Source organism: Ylistrum balloti, unplaced genomic scaffold (genome assembly GCF_031769215.1).
Source record: "Ylistrum balloti isolate Yb309-2 unplaced genomic scaffold, AGI_CSIRO_Ybal_v1 Utg371242, whole genome shotgun sequence".
Taxonomy (NCBI): Eukaryota; Metazoa; Mollusca; class Bivalvia; order Pectinida; family Pectinidae; genus Ylistrum; species Ylistrum balloti.
The window spans coordinates 313,646-336,223 of record NW_026782672.1 but is presented as its reverse complement, the minus strand read 5'-3'; the positions used below and the strand labels follow the sequence as shown (position 1 = coordinate 336,223).

The following is a 22,578-nucleotide window of genomic DNA, read 5'->3' as shown; positions in this document are numbered from 1 at the left end:
ACAAATTTGACAAAAACATTTTCACAACAGGGTGTAACTGCCTGGATAAGGAAGTTTCACGAATAAAAGTAGCTTAACTTGAAGGGAAATGAATACCATGTTGTAAATCTGTCAAAATAAATATGAACTTCAACTACTTTCACTTTATTTTAAATTTCAGCTGATAGTTGTATATTCCTAAACTCGATATGTTAATTAATAGATATGTAAAGCTATGTGTTTTGTATGAAAGCAGAACACACATAATGAGATTGCTAATGGTTCAGTATTAAGTACATTGTCAGGGAATATGTAAACCTGTTGTATTAGGTAAAGATGAATATTTAAATAAAATGTTCTTACATGTATACATAGTACAAAATATTTTGTGGCATGATATTTTTTTATACTGACTGTTCACTAAGTGGTCAATTTACCTGAATTACACTTCTTTTGTGTCATAAATCTACAGATTATACAGTTGGTTGTAAACGTCAACAAAAGGTTCAAAGTTGTCCTGTTCAACGACACACAGACTCAAATAAAAATCTGATATGGAATGCATACAACAAGGACAATTTTCAAGATTCTATAATTTCCTAAACACTAAATAACAAAACAAACACAAGTTGTAACATTATTATGCTACAGTAAGTAAACAAAGTTTTAACCATACACAAGTGTTGATACAAAGTGACTTTGGTTGGAAGGTTGGTATTTAAGATTGAACTATATTGTATATATGACAATTACAATAGAAATAAATCTTTAGTGAAGATTACACTGTATTTTTTGTTATGAAATAACCCTAATGCACATGGTCAATATAAGATGTGATGAACATCTAAATAGTAGCTTTTCTTTTAAATTTGTATATTTTAACCTGTTGAAGATCAAGTTACATCATCAGATGTGGCATATACGCAATATACAAAAATGAAGAGACCATGGAGATTAAGAAAATCAGTTGGTAACATCATTTTAATAAGTAACAGATTTACATATTTATGTAGAACTTGTAAGCACTCATGTTAAATGGAGTTTACATTTATTCTGTTATATCAAAAAACACAGTAGAGAGGATATTAAATGTCCTGATGCAACTCAAAATGAAACTTAAAAAAGTGATGTGCAAATTTCAATATTAAAACATCGCAATGATGTCAAAAAACAACATGAAGGGACATCGCAATGACATAGAAAAATAGTCAACTCTGTTTTATAAGGTAAATTCATTTATGGATGTTTTGCTTTATACAGACAGTAGGCTTCCCCTAAAATAAGGCTTACAGAACACTGCTACCTAAAACATGTTTACAGGATCAATTTGCATAAAGAGTAAAGCGTATTTTTGAGGACAAAAAGGTTCAAATAAAAATAATTTTTTAAAATTTTAACTTTTCATAATGAGTGCGTTATCAATCATTCTAATAGAGAGTATGATTTAATAGTGTAGTTTGTACAAAATAATGTATACTTAAACTTGTGATATATAAAGACAGTAATATGAAAACATGAACAGAAATGTAACACTGACTGAAAACATCAAATCTTAATTTGTTTAATAAAATAAACGTAAAATATTAAAAACATTCCTTGACTTTTTATATTGATAATCATAATATTGAAGCATAAATGTGAAAATAAAGACAATAAAAAAGCAACTATCTCAGTCTTTTGAGTAAAGTTTAAAATAAAACAATTTGGAGATGTAAAATGTAATACTAATTGTAATAAAATACCAAATATATCATAAACAAGGATACAATTCTAGACTTTAATTTAAACAGTCATAATTTTCTTAAATCAAAAAACGAAGATATGGTTGTTCAATTGAACACCACAAAATAACCACTAGGGTCTTAGTTACATCTACCTTGGTCATTAAGATCTAGATCTTTAAACATCACTGATACTTACACAATTGTAAAATACTGCTGGACAAACCTGATGAAAGCAGTCCAAAATTTGTTATGAAATATTGAAATCTACCTCTCACACTATATACCCATAAACTGATGACTTATTTTGTCATTTGTTACCTCAAATCCACTTACAACTTTATGACAGCTGTTTGTTTTGACTTCAATCATTGCTATTGATCTTGTGTTCAGGATTGTAACAATTACTCACAAGTGGTCCAAAAGATAAATGACAAAACATCCTTCTTAGAAGCTGGTTCCTCTTGATTCATGTTTCCTGATTTGGCCTTGATGTCAGCTGTTGAACACTGTTGGATTAAATATGCATTACCTATAAGATTAGATCTGGAGAGTCTCTAACATGGCTGCGACAAGCTTCTGTAAATCCTTGCTTCGTAAGGCCCCAGTTTCAAGCACTTCTTCATGGTTGGCGATCTGTTCAGAGTCATACTGCATCACAGCTTTATTAGTGACCAAAGACATTCCAAACACCTCCATCCCACAATGGGCTGCTACAATCACCTCCGGACATGTACTCATACCTAACAAAGACAGGAATTGGTTGATATCTCCATGTGAGACATTTAATTTTGATTTTGTTTGATGTTCAGAAAAGCAACTGGCAAAGGAAAATTTTTAAAGATCAGAAGCATTTATCATTTCATATCAAGGAACAAGATACATATCTCATGTCTCTATTAAAGATATACAAATATTTACAATATATAAATAAAACAAGACTTAAAGTTATCAAACACAAAGTATGTATCAAACACACAGTAGGTATTGTTATGTATCTTATTACAAATTTCTTTACATTTCATGACAGAGGACTGTGGAGAAGTAAGGCAGAATTTTTACCAGTGACATCAACTCCAATCATGCTGAGGAATTTGCACTCTGTGACAGTCTCAAACGATGGTCCAGCAAGCATACAGTAAACACCCTCATGGATATTGAAGTCTTTGAATCCAAGAGTCTTGGCTGTCTCTTTAGCGTGATCACGAAGACGTTTGGTGTATGCTTTTGAAATGGCAGGAAAGCGAGGACCAAACCTTAAGAGACAAAACGGATGATGATTTTAGTTTAGTTATCTGCTGGAAATCTGGTGAAACTTGAAACAAATTTATGTAATTTATATCCCCTGCTTTCCATGATTATTTGTAAAGAAGCTAAAGTCTGGCTCAATAAGGTACGATACATCATTATACTGAATTTCCTTGAATCTATTGACATTTAACAGAGTTATCAAACAAAAAAATGGTTAATCAGGTAAACATGAACGGATGATGTTGGTAGGCTAAATCATATAAACACTGAACTAGATAGAAACAGTATGATGTATATACACTGAACTAGATAGAAACAGAGCATGATGTATATACACTGAACTAGATAGAAACAGAACATGATGTATATACACTGAACTAGATACACTGAACTAGATAGAAACAGAACATGATGTATATACACTGAACTAGATACACTGAACTAGATAGAAACAGAACATGATGTATATACACTGAACTAGATACACTGAACTAGATAGAAACAGAACATGATGTATATACACTGAACTAGATAGAAACAGAGTGTGATGTATATACACTGAACTAGATACACTGAACTAGATAGAAACAGAACATGATGTATATACACTGAACTAGATACACTGAACTAGATAGAAACAGAACATGATGTATATACACTGAACTAGATACACTGAACTAGATAGAAACAGAACATGATGTATATACACTGAACTAGATACACTGAACTAGATAGAAACAGAACATGATGTATATACACTGAACTAGATAGAAACAGAACATGATGTATATACACTGAACTAGATAGAAACAGAACATGATGTATATACACTGAACTAGATACACTGAACTAGATAGAAACAGCATGATGTATATACACTGAACTAGATAGAAACAGAACATGATGTATATACACTGAACTAGATACACTGAACTAGATAGAAACAGAACATGATGTATATACACTGAACTAGATACACTGAACTAGATAGAAACAGAACATGATGTATATACACTGAACTAGATAGACTGAACTAGATAGAAACAGAACATGATGTATATACACTGAATTAGATAGAAACAGAACATGATGTATATACACTGAACTAGATACACTGAACTAGATAGAAACAGAACATGATGTATATACACTGAACTAGATACACTGAACTAGATAGAAACAGAACATGATGTATATACACTGAACTAGATAGAAACAGAACATGATGTATATACACTGAACTAGATAGAAACAGAACATGATGTATATACACTGAACTAGATACACTGAACTAGATAGAAACAGAACATGATGTATATACACTGAACTAGATACACTGAACTAGATAGAAACAGAACATGATGTATATACACTGAACTAGATAGAAACAGAGCATGATGTATATACACTGAACTAGATAGAAACAGAACATGATGTATATACACTGAACTAGATAGAAACAGAACATGATGTATATACACTGAACTAGATAGAAACAGAACATGATGTATATACACTGAACTAGATAGAAACAGAACATGATGTATATACACTGAACTAGATAGAAACAGAACATGATGTATATACACTAAACAGAACTATATACACTGAACTAGAAGACAGAACATGATGTATATACACTGAACTAAATAGAAACAGAGCATGATGTATATACACTGAACTAGATAGAAACAGAACATGATGTATATACACTGAACTAGATAGACTGAACTAGAGCATGATGTATATACACTGAACTAAAGAAACAGAACATGATGTATATACACTAGAAACAGAACATGATGTATATACACTGAACTAGATACACTGAACTAGATAGAAACAGAACATGATGTATATACACTGAACTAGATACACTGAACAAGATAGAAACAGAACATGATGTATATACATTGAACTAGATACACTGAACTAGATAGAAACAGAACATGATGTATATACACTGAACTAGATAGATAGAAACAGAACATGATGTATATACACTGAACTAGATAGAAACAGAACATGATGTATATACACTGAACTAAATAGAAACAGAACATGATGTATATACACTGAACTAGATACACTGAACTAGATAGAAACAGAACATGATGTATATACACTGAACTAGATACACTGAACAAGATAGAAACAGAACATGATGTATATACATTGAACTAGATACACTGAACTAGATAGAAACAGAACACGATGTATATACACTGAACTAGATACACTGAACTAGACAGAAACAGAACATGATGTATATACACTGAACTAGATAGAAACAGAGCATGATGTATATACACTGAACTAGATAGAAACAGAACATGATGTATATACACTGAACTAGATAGAAACAGAGCATGATGTATATACACTGAACTAGATAGAAACAGAACATGATGTATATACACTGAACTAGATAGAAACAGAACATGATGTATATACACTGAACTAGATACACTGAACTAGATAGAAACAGAACATGATGTATATACACTGAACTAAATAGAAACAGAACATGATGTATATACACTGAACTAGATACACTGAACTAGATAGAAACAGAACATGATGTATATACACTGAACTAGATACACTGAATTAGATAGAAACAGAACATGATGTATATACACTGAACTAGATACACTGAACTAGATAGAAACAGAACATGATGTATATACACTGAACTAGATACACTGAACTAGATAGAAACAGAACATGATGTATATACACTGAACTAGATACACTGAACTAGATAGAAACAGAACATGATGTATATACACTGAACTAGATACACTGAACTAGATAGAAACAGAACATGATGTATATACACTGAACTAGATAGAAACAGAGCATGATGTATATACACTGAACTAGATAGAAACAGAACATGATGTATATACACTGAACTAGATAGAAACAGAGCATGATGTATATACACTGAACTAGATAGAAACAGAACATGATGTATATACACTGAACTAGATACACTGAACTAGATAGAAACAGAACATGATGTATATACACTGAACTAGATAGAAACAGAGCATGATGTATATACACTGAACTAGATAGAAACAGAACATGATGTATATACACTGAACTAGATACACTGAACTAGATAGAAACAGAACATGATGTATATACACTGAACTAGATAGAAACAGAGCATGATGTATATACATTGAACTAGATAGAAACAGAACATGATGTATATACACTGAACTAGATAGAAACAGAGCATGATGTATATACACTGAACTAGATAGAAACAGAACATGATGTATATACACTGAACTAGATACACTGAACTAGATAGAAACAGAGCATGATGTATATACACTGAACTAGATAGAAACAGAACATGATGTATATACACTGAACTAGATAGAAACAGAGCATGATGTATATACACTGAACTAGATAGAAACAGAGCATGATATATATACACTACATTGATTCAGAGATAGTTCTGTATTTATTTCTCACCTTTCATCATTCTGTCCATGTAATGGATTCATTCCAGCAAATCCAGGCATATTGATGTGGTCCTTTATAATCATTAGGTCACCAATATCATAATTCTGATTAATTCCTCCAGCTGCATTAGTTACAAATAGAATCTTCACCCCCATCAACTTCATAATCCTGATAGGCAGTGCAGTCTGTCAAAACAACACAAATCCACAAATACATGTAGCATTGGTCATATTCACAAACCATTCAATTTCAGTCACACTGCCATCAATACAGAAATGATATACTCCCAGTAAATATCTGGTATACTTGTACAAATAGATAATTATTGACACCTGTGTGCAAATTTTGATATCCCTTACTAAACTCATACAAGTGTGAAATTTTCAAATAGTTGGTGAATAAAATGTAAACAGACATGTCGATATTGAGAATGTATGACAATTATTCCATAAAACATCTTAAACAATTACCATTGCCTAACATTGATTAGTTTTTACCACTCATATCTTTTCCTTTCTCTTTTTTTTAAACTGATCCAAGATCAAATATGTGCGACCACGAACAATGGGGAACTTAAATACAAAATTTGAGAGAGTTCTAGTCAGAACATCCAAAATAGCTGTAGCAAAACCTTAAAGTCAAAATCCATGTTAGGTGTCTGGTGGTCATTTTTTTTAACCAGTTCAGATTAAAACTTCTTAAACTGAAGAAAGATTCACCAGATACCTCTCAAGAGAACAGCAAACATCGACTTTCAAAATCTAACACAAACATCTATGTGCAATTTTGTTTTTCTGATCAGTTCTATAATTAATCCTTCACAACTGAGAACCATGGGGAACAGACATATAAAATATAAAAGTAATCCATCAGATAGTTTTTCAGAAATGGCTAAAGTAAATTTCAACCGTCAAAATCCAAGATAACAGCCTATTGTGGCCATTTTATTTTTCAGATCAGTCCAGAAATTATTCATGCATAATTAAGGAACAAGGTGAGCATATCAACCTTGAGAATGATCCATCCAGTAATTAAGAAATAGTGATAACAATCTCAGATGGCCAACTGTCTGTCACAGTCATTAAGATTCTCAAACTATCAGAACATGTACAAGTTATATAGGGACCAAGAGGAATGTACATATGAAAATTAGAATGATAAATCAAGTATTTCTTAATAAACAGCAACAGCAAAGAACTGTTTAAGGACTAACAGACCTTGGACAAGGGCAATAACCACCATATGTAATAACATCCACTAAAACACGAGGTGTGTGACGGTTCCATTAGTGACTATGTCCTGTTGAAGGTGAAATCATTTGGTTGTGGTTTTTACTTACCTTTTGCATTGTGAAACCTTCATAGAAATGTACACGTCCTTTCATCAGAACGACAGATTTCCCCCCTAGTTGTCCAAACACTAACTTTCCTGCATGTCCTGGCACTAAAACAATGAAACTTTACATTTACCTGTGTAAATGATGACTGCTCAAAAAAAAAAAAAATCTCACTATTGGACAAAAAATTTAACCGAAGGGCAATAATTATGTTATTAAGAAGCTGTAGACCCTGAATTTGGTAAACTGTGTATTCTCTTAGTATGACCAATGTATACACCAAGGTTCACTCCTAAATCATACAAAAGTTTCTTGTTCACAGTACTTCACCTGATCAAAATCAATCTACCTATGAAGTTTCATGTTGATACCACTTACAGTTTTTGTAATATGTTCGAACCCTTTGGGGAGCATAAAAACACACATAAAGGGCATGGTGTTAAAAAAAGGCTGGCATATCTTGTACAACACATCAGCTTTTAATCCAATTTCTTACACTTTCCTTATAGCTAGAACAAGTTTCCCAGGGGTAACGCATTAAGAGACATATAGTAGACATGTTCTACAAGTTTCCCAGGGGTAATGCATTAAGAGACATATAGTAGACATGTTCTACATTCTATATACTATCTTAATTGTGGAATGAGGAGGATACAAAGATTTTCTTCCATATTAGAAATCCGGAACAAAGAAAATCTCCTTAGGCTCTTTGGATGTAGCACCTAATTACCTTCTCTGGCTCATACAGTGACACAACATAGATAAATCTACATGAAGGTAGACTGCACTGTAAATCAATAATACTGCTTCAAGGGCTAATATATATAGTCTGCTATATAATTATCACAATCAACAGTGGACTTAATCACCATAGCAACTAATAATGCTTCTGTTGCTAGGAGACTTTAAGTAATGAATCATCTTTGTTCTTGTAAATTGATCTAAACTGTTTTGAGATTTATAATTATAACAAGGATGAGAAGGGTATTGTGTTGTTTTAGAGTGTGTGATATAAATGTCCTAAGAGCAGAAGAGTTGATAAACCATTTTATTTGAAAGTCTCCATTTTCCAATTATATAGTTATTTTTAAATTCTAAATTACTACAAATGTAACCATATATGTGGTCTTTGGTTAAATTCTCATTTCTAGATCCTGACTATAAGAAGTCATTTGAATACATGACCAGAAGGATCTTATTGTCCACCATTGTTTGAACTTTATTTTTGTTTCTTCTGTTCAGTCCCAAAAACCAAATGTGCACAAGGAGAGACCAAAGGGAACATATGTATGAGAGACACATTCACTATTTCATAAGAAATAAGGATAAAACTATTTACTAAGCAAAATCCAAGATGGCTGCCTGTTGGCCATTTTTTTTCCATCTCAGTTCCAAGCTCAAACAGGCACAACTAAGGACTAAAAGGGACCTATACTAGATATTTGAGAAATATCCACACATTATTTCTCAAGAAATAGTGATAACAAACTTTCAAAATCAAAATCGAAAATGGCCGTTTGTGGGCCATTTTGTTTTTTATGATCATTTCCAAAATCAAATGGGCACAACTATGGATCAAAGGAAACAAACACATGAAATTTGAGAAAGATCTACTCTGTAGTTCTCAAGAATTAGCGATAACAATCTTGTAAAATCAAAATCTAAGAATGCTGCCTGTCGACCATTACATTTTTCTGATCAGTCCTAAAATCAAATGGTAACAACTTAACAGACAAAGGGGAGCCTACAAAGGAAATTTGAGAGAAATCCATCTTGCACTTAAGAAGAAGTTATAACAATCTTTCGAAGTCAAAATCCACAATGGCTGCTTTGTGGGCAATTTTGATTTTTCTGATCCAACCCAAAATTAGACGAGCACAACTAGGGAGCATGGGGAACCTACGTATGAACTTTAAGATAGATCCATCAAGTATTTCTCAATAAAACAGTGATAACAAACTTTCAAAATCAAAATCCAAGTTTTCCCGGTCAGACCCAAAATCAAATGGGCACAACTAGGGATCAAGCGGAACCTCTATACAAAATTTTAAGAAAGATCCATCGAATATTTCATTCATGGGAAAAATTCACGATTGCTGTCTGTTAGCCATTTTGTTTCTCTGATCAGTCCTAAAATCAAATGAGCACAACCATGGACTTAGGGAAACCTACATATGAAATTTGACAAAGATCTATCCAGTACTTCTCAAGAAATAGCAATAACGAATTTTGTTTACGGAGAGATGGATGGACATAGGATGATTTGAATAGCCCAGCATCTGATGATGGTGGGCTGAAAATAATGTACTCTGAATAAGATGATTTTTTCTTTATTTTTCGAAAATAGAGCACATTAAAAATAACCAAGCAATATATTGTGTAAATGTTAAGAGTTCAGGTTGCCCTACTAGCCTTGACCTGCTGTAGCCAGAAACAGTCATTTGTTCTAGTCCCAGCCAGGGCCGGACATGCTTTCCATTACTCCTTCCGTTTACAATTTGTAAAACAATAACAAGTCACTTGTGTAGCATTCTAAATGTGACCAGCCTTCATGTGAAATTTGGAAATTTGTTTCATGACTTACATATTACATGATCATGATTATCCTATACATAATATATATAATTCATCAGGACAGTTTTTAAGTTTAAAGCTGAGAGAGAACTTCTGATGAAAAAGTTCCTGTCTGACGGACTGACTATGTGCACACTGTACATGATATGTGAACACTGTCAAAATGTTTGACAAATGTATGAAAAGAATGTGCACATATATATACATCAAGTTGTAGTCTTCTATGTCTGATATGTATCTACACATGCTAAGAGGCTTGTCACATTAAAACCACAGCAACAGCATGTTCCTTCAGGACACTGAAATTTATAAATGACATGTCCCTTCACAAAACCTGACACAATGACTTACTAAACAGAGAGCATTAGTGTAACAACAAATTGTAGTATATTTGTACAATTCATGTTAATGATTTGTCAGATGGTAAATTGCTGTCTATAGCTTTCCTGAATAAGTTTCTTCGCCGAGTTTTTCAGTAAGACATGTTTACCTGTACTGACTGGAAAGCCAGGAATTTCCTCGTATCCCATAATCTCTGTATCTTTCACCATGTTGGCCAGCTCTCCCAGTCCGGATCCACAAATGATTCCGACCACTGGTCGACATTTGATCTTGGCCATAATATCATCTGCCAACTTCTTTGCTTCTTCATAGCTAGCTGCAGCACTGGAAAACGTGAAAAGTAGTACAATATGTTAGATTTTTATATTCTGATTCTCTCAGTGAGATGATGAACATTTCACTGACTAAATCTGTGTTTAAGATACTATGACACTCAACAATATCCCTGTTACACTAGCTGTAGATACACTTGGTACCCGATTGGTAGTGTTAAATGGACCAGCCTCATCATTTGTCTAATTCTGATTCCTAAATAAAGTTAAAACATTTAGAATAGGGTAAGAGAAATAAATCTATAATCTAGGAAAACCTTTGAGAGTCATTCATTTGAACCCTGATCAGGCATTTTTATCCTCCTGTTACAAATTTGTGCCCTTATTTTAAGTAGGTGAATGCTTAATATGGGGAAAGCCAAACCTGTTTTATAAATAACCTAGTTGTGTCTTTTGTGGGCAAAGACTTTGAAAAAGAAGGGCACTGGACAAGGTCAATCATTGGCTATCACAATGCTCAACTGGTAGAACCTCCATCTAGAGTTTGAAGGTTCCTGGGTTCAAAACCCAGGCAGATGGCTGTGCACTTTTTACCTCCCATTACAAAGTCAACTAGAATTTTTTTCTAAAATATTCTTTTTTGACTGAAACAATATATCAAAAATAATTAATTACAATCAAGTGAGCTGGCAGAGATATAGAACAACAAAAGGAAATAAGCATGTTTTCTTGGTAAAGACATGAAAATGAGTGAAAATAAAATGACACTTTTACGATATAAGTAAATTGCAGTAGTTCATATTACATAAAATAACGAGATTTTCAAAAATCCTTCAAGCATGAATATCTGCATTAACTGAAGACTTATATTAGGTTTTCTGCTTTGGAGTGCAAGTATATCGTCTGAGCAGTCATGTGTATCTGCCCATACAAACTGAAACTGCAGCACTCTCATGCTGAACTCATTTAGTTGTGTCATGGTAATAATCACCAAAACTTGACTGAATTCATTGTGGTTCAGTTTTGACTCAGAAAATTAAAAAAAAAAAAAAAATAGCCGAGCCTTGGTTGTTGATGAATGAAAATATAAAGGTGTTGAAACCCCCCAAAACAATCAAGACCCTTTTCCATGGCAGATCTAGTTAAGGTATAGTATGATTGATCCTTCTACACCAACAGAAATAGTGCTCAGTATACTGGTGAATCATTGTTTACAATGTAATTATAGATAACACATGATCACAGCTTTCTTCAAGTGCTTATGCAATAAATGTTTTACATAAGTGGTGACTTAGCGTCGTACAAAAATGTATATTCCTGAAAATCTTATTCATGGACATAATAAAGGGTTTGATATAAAGTGTATGCATTTTTAGGATCTACTTCAAGCAGCATTCCTCAACTGTTACCGTTGTTGTAAAGGTCATCAGTTAAAAAAAATTGATCATGAATTGAATGTTTATCATGACCATGAAAACAAACTTTAAATTTACCACTGTCAAACACGGCAATTTATATACCACCATGGAACTACATCGCTATTGACCTTCAACACTGGAACAGAGCCAAGTAGTTTTAACATTCCCATACACAATGAAACACGCCTCTGGTATTGACCAATCAGACAATCCCATATTTACACACCCTCTACCTATTTATAGCTGTATTCTAACACTGGCAAATATTGGAAATCACTGTTTAAGATAAATCATAGCAAATTCAGGAAGGTTTTGTACACAAACTAGTTTATGATCATTCAAAACAACTTTGAGTCCCTCCTTACTTGACAATTACAACAGTCATTCATTTCTTAATTTCTAAAGCTAAGTAATGTCAGTCTTGATTATATGGCAGTGATGAAATCAGAAAAAATAACTGGAACAATACATAATCAAACAAATAAGAAACCAATCATACACTTTCATTTTTATCAAAACAGGAATCTGAAAAACTTTGACAAATTTTAGCGATTCCCAAACACTCTAACAACCATTTCTGTATGTTACTGGATAGTATGACAGTTGTACTAATCTACTTTGTAAATTCACTTGTATATCGATCAACTGACAATAAATATCTCTAGTTTGTGTACTATGTAATTTGTCCATAAGGTATAAACAGCTCAATAGACTACTTTCTTCAATAATGATCGTTTTGATGGAAGAAGTGGTTTCGCTACGCCTGATCAAGCACATTCTGTACTTACATGTCCCGTGACAAATTGCTGTCAGGCTACACTTTTTGTTCTGATTCAAGTTAAGCATAATTTTAACACACCTACCCTAGCATCCCGTTCATGGTAATGTATTCTGGATTCCAACAGAAGTAAACAGAATGAAAGCGTGAATCCCTCGACTGGCTGATGTAATCCCTGACGGTCGTTACTCGACGACACTCTATTGTGAAGTGTATACCTGTTCACAGTCCTCGGTACTTATACACTCACCTGGTTCTGGGACTTTGTTGGTATGTATTACAGTGTTTATGGCTGGTCACAACTTCCATATATACACTTTGATATGTATATATATGCACAGTACCAAACAGACATGACCATTCATAACTGTTGAAATAGCTGTCATTCCATTTCTTAATATATCTTGTCTGGATGTCATATTAAAATTAATGGCTTTGATGAAATCAATCCTATCCAAAGACAACAGAAAGACTAAAGGATTAATCAGGAAATGGAACTACAAGTTCTCTGACTCAAGGGCATGTGGTTAATCAGAAAAACTCAAATGAGATAAAAATTCTCAAAATGTTAGCAATGTGAAATATATATCACATTCAATATGCAGTGGTCCATTTCATAGACAACTTTGAATAGACTCTTTAGAAGTAACACAAACACACAGTAGAAGATTTAAGTTTGATGACGACACTGATACCTTCATCAGACAAATGCTCAGTACTAGCAGGGACGTACCTGGTACTAGTACTTCATGTTGATGAAGGTTACAGTGTTGTCATCGAAACAGTGAACTAAAACCTTGTAATGGTTGTGTTTTAAGGACTAAGTTTGATTACATCGTTATTTTGTCATATTAAAATGATAGACATGTAAGAAATATAAAGAGGAGTTTTAACAGGTTGTTTAGCAGGTTGATTAGTTGTCTTTTCTAATCCTAGTTCTTTAATAAATCAATATGATTAGCCGTCTTTTCTAATCCTAGTTCTTTAGTAAATCAATATGATTAGCCGTCTTTTCTAATCCTAGTTCTTTAGTAAATCAATATGATTAGCCGTCTTTTCTAATCCTAGTTCTTAAGTAAATCAATATGATTAGCCGTCTTTTCTAATCCTAGTTCTTTAGTAAATCAATATGATTAGCCGTCTTTTCTAATCCTAGTTCTTTAGTAAATCAATATGATTAGCCATCTTTTTTAATCCTAGTTCTTTAGTAAATCAATATGATTAGCTGTCTTTTTTAATCCTAGTTCTTTAGTAAATCAATATGATTAGCTGTCTTTTTTAATCCTAGTTCTTTAGTAAATCAATATGATTAGCCATCTTTTCTAATCCTAGTTCTTTAGTAAATCAATATGATTAGCCATCTTTTCTAATCCTAGTTCTTTAGTAAATTAATATAGTTAACATAGTTATAACTGAATCTGAGTGAAAGTCATTCAAAACATTTGGTAGAATACAGAGTTTTGGGGACATAACTTATGACGACTTAAACCTAGTTTATTCCACAGGTTTTGATTTTTTCAAATCAGGTGAACAGTCGACTGATAGACATTAAAGCCATGAAATAAAAGTTGGGACAAAATTACAAGACTGATAGATACTTATGATGATGAGGTAAAGGTGAAGACTGTGATGAGGAGTTAGCCTATGTAACTTCCTCTAGTTTCCTGTTTCCTGACTAGATGACTTATTACAGGATGTTATCTTCAATCACATCCCAGTATCAGCTGTCCAATAAAAACCACCTTTGTGGACACAGTAAATCTAGCACTTCAACTTTTCTAACGAAATTATAAAATAGTTAAAACATTATATGATCACTTTACTTACTTTAATCATATCTAAAAGATTAAAATATACCTTGTTTGTCATCATTACATACATCACTACTGACTGCATCATCACAACACCATTTATATGGCAGTTATATGACTGTTCTGTCACTGTCTGCTGCGTTTGTTACAGGTAAGGTAAACAATTTTTTATGTTCTTAATAACGCATGACTCGATAATTTTCTTGCATAAAAAAACCTGGGAACAACACAAACAACCTTGAAAAAATTGATAGGTACTACAGGTTTATATCATTATTCTGACATGTCGTGGTGCTGGTGCAGGTAATTTCTTATATTCTGTAACAGGTTAATCATTATTCTGATGTCGTGGTGCTGAAAGCTGGTAAGAAATTGTATTAACAGGTTAATCAGTTCTGATCAGTTCTCAACTGTACTACAGGTTAATCATTATTCTGATGTCGTGGTGCTGAATGTTGTGTTCAAATTCTGTGCTACAGGTTAATCATTATTCTGATGTCGTGGTGCTGAATGTAGTTCTCCAATTCTGTACTACAGGTTAATCATTATTCTGATGTCGTGGTGCTGAATGCAGTTCTCCAATTCTGTACTACAGGTTAATCATTATTCTGATGTCGTGGTGCTGAATGCAGTTCTCCATTTCTGTACTACAGGTTAATCATTATTCTGATGTCGTGGTGCTGAATGCAGTTCTCCAATTCTGTACTACAGGTTAATCATTATTCTGATGTCGTGGTGCTGAATGCAGTTCTCAAATTCTGTACTACAGGTTAATCATTATTCTGATGTCGTGGTGCTGAATGTAAATTCTGTACTACAGGTTAATCATTATTCTGATGTCGTGGTGCTGAATGTCTGTACTACAGGTTAATCATTATTCTGATGTCGTGGTGCTGAATGTAGTTCTCCATTTCTGTACTACAGGTTAATCATTATTCTGATGTCGTGGTGCTGAATGTAGTTCTCCATTTCTGTACTACAGGTTAATCATTATTCTGATGTCGTGGTGCTGAATGTAGTTCTCCAATTCTGTACTACAGGTTAATCATTATTCTGATGTCGTGGTGCTGAATGTAGTTCTCCAATTCTGTACTACAGGTTAATCATTATTCTGATGTCGTGGTGCTGAATGTTGTGTTCCAATTCTGTACTACAGGTTAATCATTATTCTGATGTCGTGGTGCTGAATGCAGTTCTCCAATTCTGTACTACAGGTTAATCATTATTCTGATGTCGTGGTGCTGAATGTAGTTCTCCAATTCTGTACTACAGGTTAATCATTATTCTGATGTCATGGTGCTGAATGCAGTTCTCCAATTCTGTACTACAGGTTAATCATTATTCTGATGTCGTGGTGCTGAATGCAGTTCTCCAATTCTGTACTACAGGTTAATCATTATTCTGATGTCGTGGTGCTGACTACAGGTTAATCATTATTCTGATGTCGTGGTGCTGAATGTAGTTCTCCAATTCTGTACTACAGGTTAATCATTATTCTGATGTCGTGGTGCTGAATGTAGTTCTCCAATTCTGTACTACAGGTTAATCATTATTCTGATGTCGTGGTGCTGAATGCAGTTCTCCAATTCTGTACTACAGGTTAATCATTATTCTGATGTCGTGGTGCTGAATGTAGTTCTCCAATTCTGTACTACAGGTTAATCATTATTCTGATGTCGTGGTGCTGAATGTAGTTCTCCAATTCTGTACTACAGGTTAATCATTATTCTGATGTCGTGGTGCTGAATGTAGTTCTCCAATTCTGTACTACAGGTTAATCATTATTCTGATGTCGTGGTGCTGAATGTAGTTCTCCAATTCTGTACTACAGGTTAATCATTATTCTGATGTCGTGGTGCTGAATGTAGTTCTCCAATTCTGTACTACAGGTTAATCATTATTCTGATGTCGTGGTGCTGAATGTAGTTCTCCAATTCTGTACTACAGGTTAATCATTATTCTGATGTCGTGGTGCTGAATGTAGTTCTCCAATTCTGTACTACAGGTTAATCATTATTCTGATGTCGTGGTGCTGAATGTAGTTCTCCAATTCTGTACTACAGGTTAATCATTATTCTGATGTCGTGGTGCTGAATGTTGTGTTCCAATTCTGTACTACAGGTTAATCATTATTCTGATGTCGTGGTGCTGAATGTAGTTCTCCAATTCTGTACTACAGGTTAATCATTATTCTGATGTCGTGGTGCTGAATGTAGTTCTCCAATTCTGTACTACAGGTTAATCATTATTCTGATGTCGTGGTGCTGAATGTAGTTCTCCAATTCTGTACTACAGGTTAATCATTATTCTGATGTCGTGGTGCTGAATGTAGTTCAATTCTGTACTACAGGTTAATCATTATTCTGATGTCGTGGTGCTGAATGTAGTTCTCCAATTCTGTACTACAGGTTAATCATTATTCTGATGTCGTGGTGCTGAATGTCGTGTGCTGAATGCCTCCAATTCTGTACTACAGGTTAATCATTATTCTGATGTCGTGGTGCTGAATGTAGTTCTCCACAGGTTAATCATTATTCTGATGTCGTGGTGCTGAATGTTGTTCTCCAATTCTGTACTACAGGTTAATCATTATTCTGATGTCGTGGTGCTGAATGTAGTTCTCCAATTCTGTACTACAGGTTAATCATTATTCTGATGTCGTGGTGCTGAATGTAGTTCTCCAATTCTGTGCTGAATGTTCTGTACTACAGGTTAATCATTATTCTGATGTCGTGGTGCTGAATGTAGTTCTCCAATTCTGTACTACAGGTTAATCATTATTCTGATGTCGTGGTGCTGAATGTAGTTCTCCAATTCTGTACTACAGGTTAATCATTATTCTGATGTCGTGGTGCTGAATGTACTTCTCCAATTCTGTACTACAGGTTAATCATTATTCTGATGTCGTGGTGCTGAATGTAGTTCTCCATTTCTGTACTACAGGTTAATCATTATTCTGATGTCGTGGTGCTGAATGCAGTTCTCCAATTCTGTACTACAGGTTAATCATTATTCTGATGTCGTGGTGCTGAATGTAGTTCTCCAATTCTGTACTACAGGTTAATCATTATTCTGATGTCGTGGTGCTGAATGTAGTTCTCCAATTCTGTACTACAGGTTAATCATTATTCTGATGTCGTGGTGCTGAATGCAGTTCTCCAATTCTGTACTACAGGTTAATCATTATTCTGATGTCGTGGTGCTGAATGCAGTTCTCCAATTCTGTACTACAGGTTAATCATTATTCTGATGTCGTGGTGCTGAATGCAGTTCTCCAATTCTGTACTACAGGTTAATCATTATTCTGATGTCGTGGTGCTGAATGTAGTTCTCCAATTCTGTACTACAGGTTAATCATTATTCTGATGTCGTGGTGCTGCTGAATGAAACTTGAAATCAGTTCAGGTTTTTTTTATCATAGATGAGTTATGCTGAATTTTGGAACAAAGCCAAAAAATAAGACTTGGTCAGGACAATCTCAGGTTCACTTCATGCTTGTTTGATATCATTGCCACTCCCTTATAATTCTTCAGGCCAAATTGGGTTGAAATCTACCAAGGCATGGAGAAGGAATAGCATTTTGGAGCAAAATATTGTCTAACTTCCCCTTTTGGAGCCCGCCCACTCCTAAGTCTCTAGGGGTCGAATCAACTTTCAGTGTTTAAGAAATGATTTTTCACTCTCAATGATGTTTTATACCTATTTGGTTTAAATCCATTAAAGCCTTAAGGAAGAGTAGCTTTTGAAGCAAAATTACTGACTAATTTTCCTGTTTGGGGTCGGCCCAACACCAAGGTCTCTCGGGGTCAAATAAACGTTTTGAATTTAAGAAATGATAAAATACTACAATAATGTTTCAGACCAAATTTTGTTGAAATCTGCCCAGGCATTAAGAAGGAATAGCGCTTTGAAGCAAAATATTGACAAACTTTCCCATTTGGGGCCACAGCCACACCTAAGCTGCCTGAGTCGGTTATTAAATCCAAAACAGTAGTAGAGTTTGAAATTAATTTAGATAATTATTGGAAAAATCGGGAGATAAACTTTAATTACTTAGCCAGTTATAAATCAGTCAGCGGAGGTATAACCTAATATACTATGTATTTTATACTGTATACCAGTAATGATATGGATATAGAGGCAATTTAATGCTGCGTCCATAAAATATCCTGTCGTATCCTTTTGTAAATATCTAGGAGTCAAATCAACTTTCTGATATATAAGAAATGATTCCCCACTCTCAATGATGTTTCACACCAAATTTAGCCATTCAGGCGTTAAGGATGAGTAGCATTTGGAAGCAAAATATTATCTAATATCCCCTTTTGGTGTCCTGCCCCTAAATCTCTAGGGGTCGAATCAACTTTCTGAATTATGAAATAACTGCCTACCCTAACTGATGAATCAGGCCAAAGCTTGTTGACATCCATCTAGGAAGACCATGGGGGTCAAATCAAAATTCTGAATTTAACAAATGATTACCAAATGATAACCTTTACCTGATGATGCAGCAGACCAAAATTTGGTTGAAATCTACAAATGTATGAAAGAGGATTAGAGTTTTAAACAGAAAATTTACACCTGACACATGCCACGCGATGATGGACAAAGCACAATGGTTATTGGTCATGTTGATCCTTTGGGTTACCAAATTTTAGCTCAATGGCACCAGTGGAACTGGAGAAGAAGTTTTAAATGTTTTTCAAGATGGCAGCCATCTTGGATATCAAAAAACCCCATTTCATAAAAGTTTGAGCTCAATCTCACTGGTGGAACTTTAGATGAAGTTTGAAATATCAAGAGTTTACGCACAGCAAACGGCACACAGCGGACAATAACGTACGAAGCACAATGGATACAAGTCATCATGACCCGATTATAGTAGAAAACATTCATTTTAGTCTGGATTTACATGAAGATAATCAATATGAATGTCAACCATATTGAATTGCAGCCCTCAGATTGAACTGTAAGTAGATGTCCTCCTATATGTTAAAGAGACTACCTTATATGGTAAATGCAGTAAAGCTTACTCTGGATACTAACAAATGAACATTAACAGGTTTGACAGTTTACAAGTCTTTTATCCACTGGGATGCTCATACTTGTTTCCAGGCATGGCTTGGACTAAAATGTTGACCACTTCCTTAGATATGCTGACCGGAAAGTATCACGACCATAAGGGGGCATCTCTGAAGCATTTGGCAAATGGGAACTCAATACAAAACTGACAAGACTGCTGTATCATTTTCACAATACTGCAGTTGTAGAAATCAACACGGATGGTACTAGAGATTTATGTCGTAATATTCGGCAAGTTTACAGTACCGGTGTAAAAAGTTATCAATTAGCCTCCTAGTTCTAGAATCAGAGGCATCAACAGCCTAACTTTTTAAGAGTTGTTTCCCCTTCTTCACAGGAGAAATCATCACAAACAGTAAAGGGAATTAATATGACGAAATTTCCGATAATGTACCTAACAAAACGATGATGTTTTACTACACTAGTATATCATCTTGTGTATAGAGACAGCTTACGTAAACACCAGCCTAATCTGGTATGCAGTGCAGTTGTCGTTTCATTTAGATGCAGCATCTGGTGGAAAGTAAATAGGCCAATCATGTTTATGTATTTTCTGATGAAATCGTGCATTTTATAAACTTACTTGTCACTGTTGGCACCATTGTTGGTTTCCATGGTGTTATTGTTAGTTGACAATTTTCTTGACTTCCTTGGAAAATGTAATTTTACTGATTCTATTGGTCTACCTTGATAATGATGAGCAGTGGAGTAATGTGAAACCTTGTCGAGTGATAGCAATATATGATTCGCGTAGTAATATTTTAACTTGTGGAGGACTTCCCACATAAAATTCCTTTTATCGTAATAACATTTTTGTGCAGAATAGCAGTGTTGTTCCTGAGAATCATTCCATACCAAGACATTTCTGTTATTGCAAGTTGTGTGACGAACTTCAACCTTGTCGCGGACGTATCTTCAGCGTGATAACGGTGAAACGTTTGTTGACATCGAAACCTCGTGGCTGGTTAGCTTAGACATCCATTTAGTACTATGATTGACGAGTCTTAATTAACTTTTCTTCCCTTCAACATTAAAGAAAATAAGTGTGAACAAAGTCTCATATTTCATACTGTCTTAATCTATCAAAATATATTTATATATCAATTTGAAAGCTAAATGAGAAACCGTACTAGTTCATTTTGTTTACTTACTGGTGTTTCTGTATGTTTTTCTGCAAATGATTCTGAGTATTTCGATTGACGGGTTTGTTTTGGTGACGTCATTGATGATTTCGGCTTTGGTAGAGTATGTATATCCATTGACGGGTTTATTTTGGTGACGTCATTAAATATTCGGCTGTACCGTAATGTGCATACATCTTTTTTTTACAACGGTTTATGATTTGTATAACGTATATGACGTGTTATGGTGATTTGGGTATTTTGCTTGCAAAACATAATTTTAAAGTTTTTTTTAAAATTCCAAATATTATTATTTTACTGACAAAAAACATAAATTATTATATTTCTTGATATTGTAACGCGCACCCTTATGGTAGCGTGCGTGCCCGCCGGGCTCTCAAATTAAACGGAGCTACCTGCTCCAGAGGCGATCGGGATACCTCGGCTACCTGGCCGAACAAAATAACACAAACCAACGAACAATATATCAATCTACACTACAACAGGATGGACAGTACCCCTGTCCTCCCTACACCGTCGCCTGGACGTAGATCACACCACAAGGCTACAACACACCGCAACAGTATGCCAGCACCACGACACGGTCACTACAGGCACGTTCTCGATCGATATCAGCAATCAGGCATACCAGAGCAGCCTTTGCAGGCGACCCCTTATCCAGGAGCTTCTGGCGTACATCACCCGCCAACTTACCGGCACCAACCACACGTACAATAACTGTTACCAGTGTAGCCTTATTCCGGCGACCACTTATGCAAGAGCTTCTAATAACAGTATGTATCGTATTGTACTGGTTTCAATTACTGTTTATATAAAATTTGGTGTAACATTCTGGGTGTCTCATTATTTTGCAGATTAATAAAGCACCAAAAACTATCTCATAACCCAAAATACGTAAGACATTTATATTAATTCACTTATAAAGTATGATTACATATATAGAAAACACAAGTTTCCTTTACACATCAGTCAACCATCGTTAATTACATCAATTAGGTAGGTTACATGAAGGGAGATAACTCAAACTGTTGTTTTATTGTTGTTTTGCTGTTGTTGCTTTTATTGGTGCTGTTTGCTGTTGTTTGGCTGCTGTTTGGCTGCAGTTTTGCTGTTGTTTGCTGTTGTTTTATTGGGGTTTTTTTTGGTACTGTTTGCTGTTGTTTTGCTGCTGTTTGCTACTGTTTTTGCTGTTGTTTGGCTGCTGTTTGGCTGCAGTTTTGCTGTTGTTTGCTGTTGTTTTATTGGGTTTTTTTGGGTACTGTTTGCTGTGGTTTTGCTGTTGTTTGCTTTTGTTTGTGCTGTTTGCTACTGTTTTTGCTGTTGTTTGCTGCTGTTTGCTGTGGTTTTGCTGTTGTGTCGCTGCTGTTTGCTGTTATTTCGCTG

General features: G+C 34.4%; 1 protein-coding gene across 2 annotated transcripts; it reads right to left on the bottom strand.

The window, feature by feature from the left end:
- Nucleotides 1-1,628: 1,628 nt before the first annotated feature.
- Nucleotides 1,629-20,758, bottom strand: LOC132561619 (purine nucleoside phosphorylase-like). Of its 2 annotated transcripts, none has more exons than XM_060226319.1 (6): nt 20,637-20,758; nt 10,841-11,016; nt 7,780-7,883; nt 6,450-6,625; nt 2,763-2,956; nt 1,629-2,443 (listed from the first exon to the last, which is right to left on the bottom strand). In XM_060226319.1, exons 1-6 carry the CDS (start codon nt 20,666-20,668, stop codon nt 2,241-2,243), a joined length of 885 nt encoding a protein of 294 aa, XP_060082302.1. In that variant the 5' UTR covers nt 20,669-20,758; the 3' UTR covers nt 1,629-2,240. The 2 variants fall into 2 exon arrangements, with proteins under 2 accessions (XP_060082302.1, XP_060082303.1); XM_060226320.1 differs by lacking the exon at nt 20,637-20,758 and adding an exon at nt 13,246-13,303.
- Nucleotides 20,759-22,578: the final 1,820 nt, after the last annotated feature.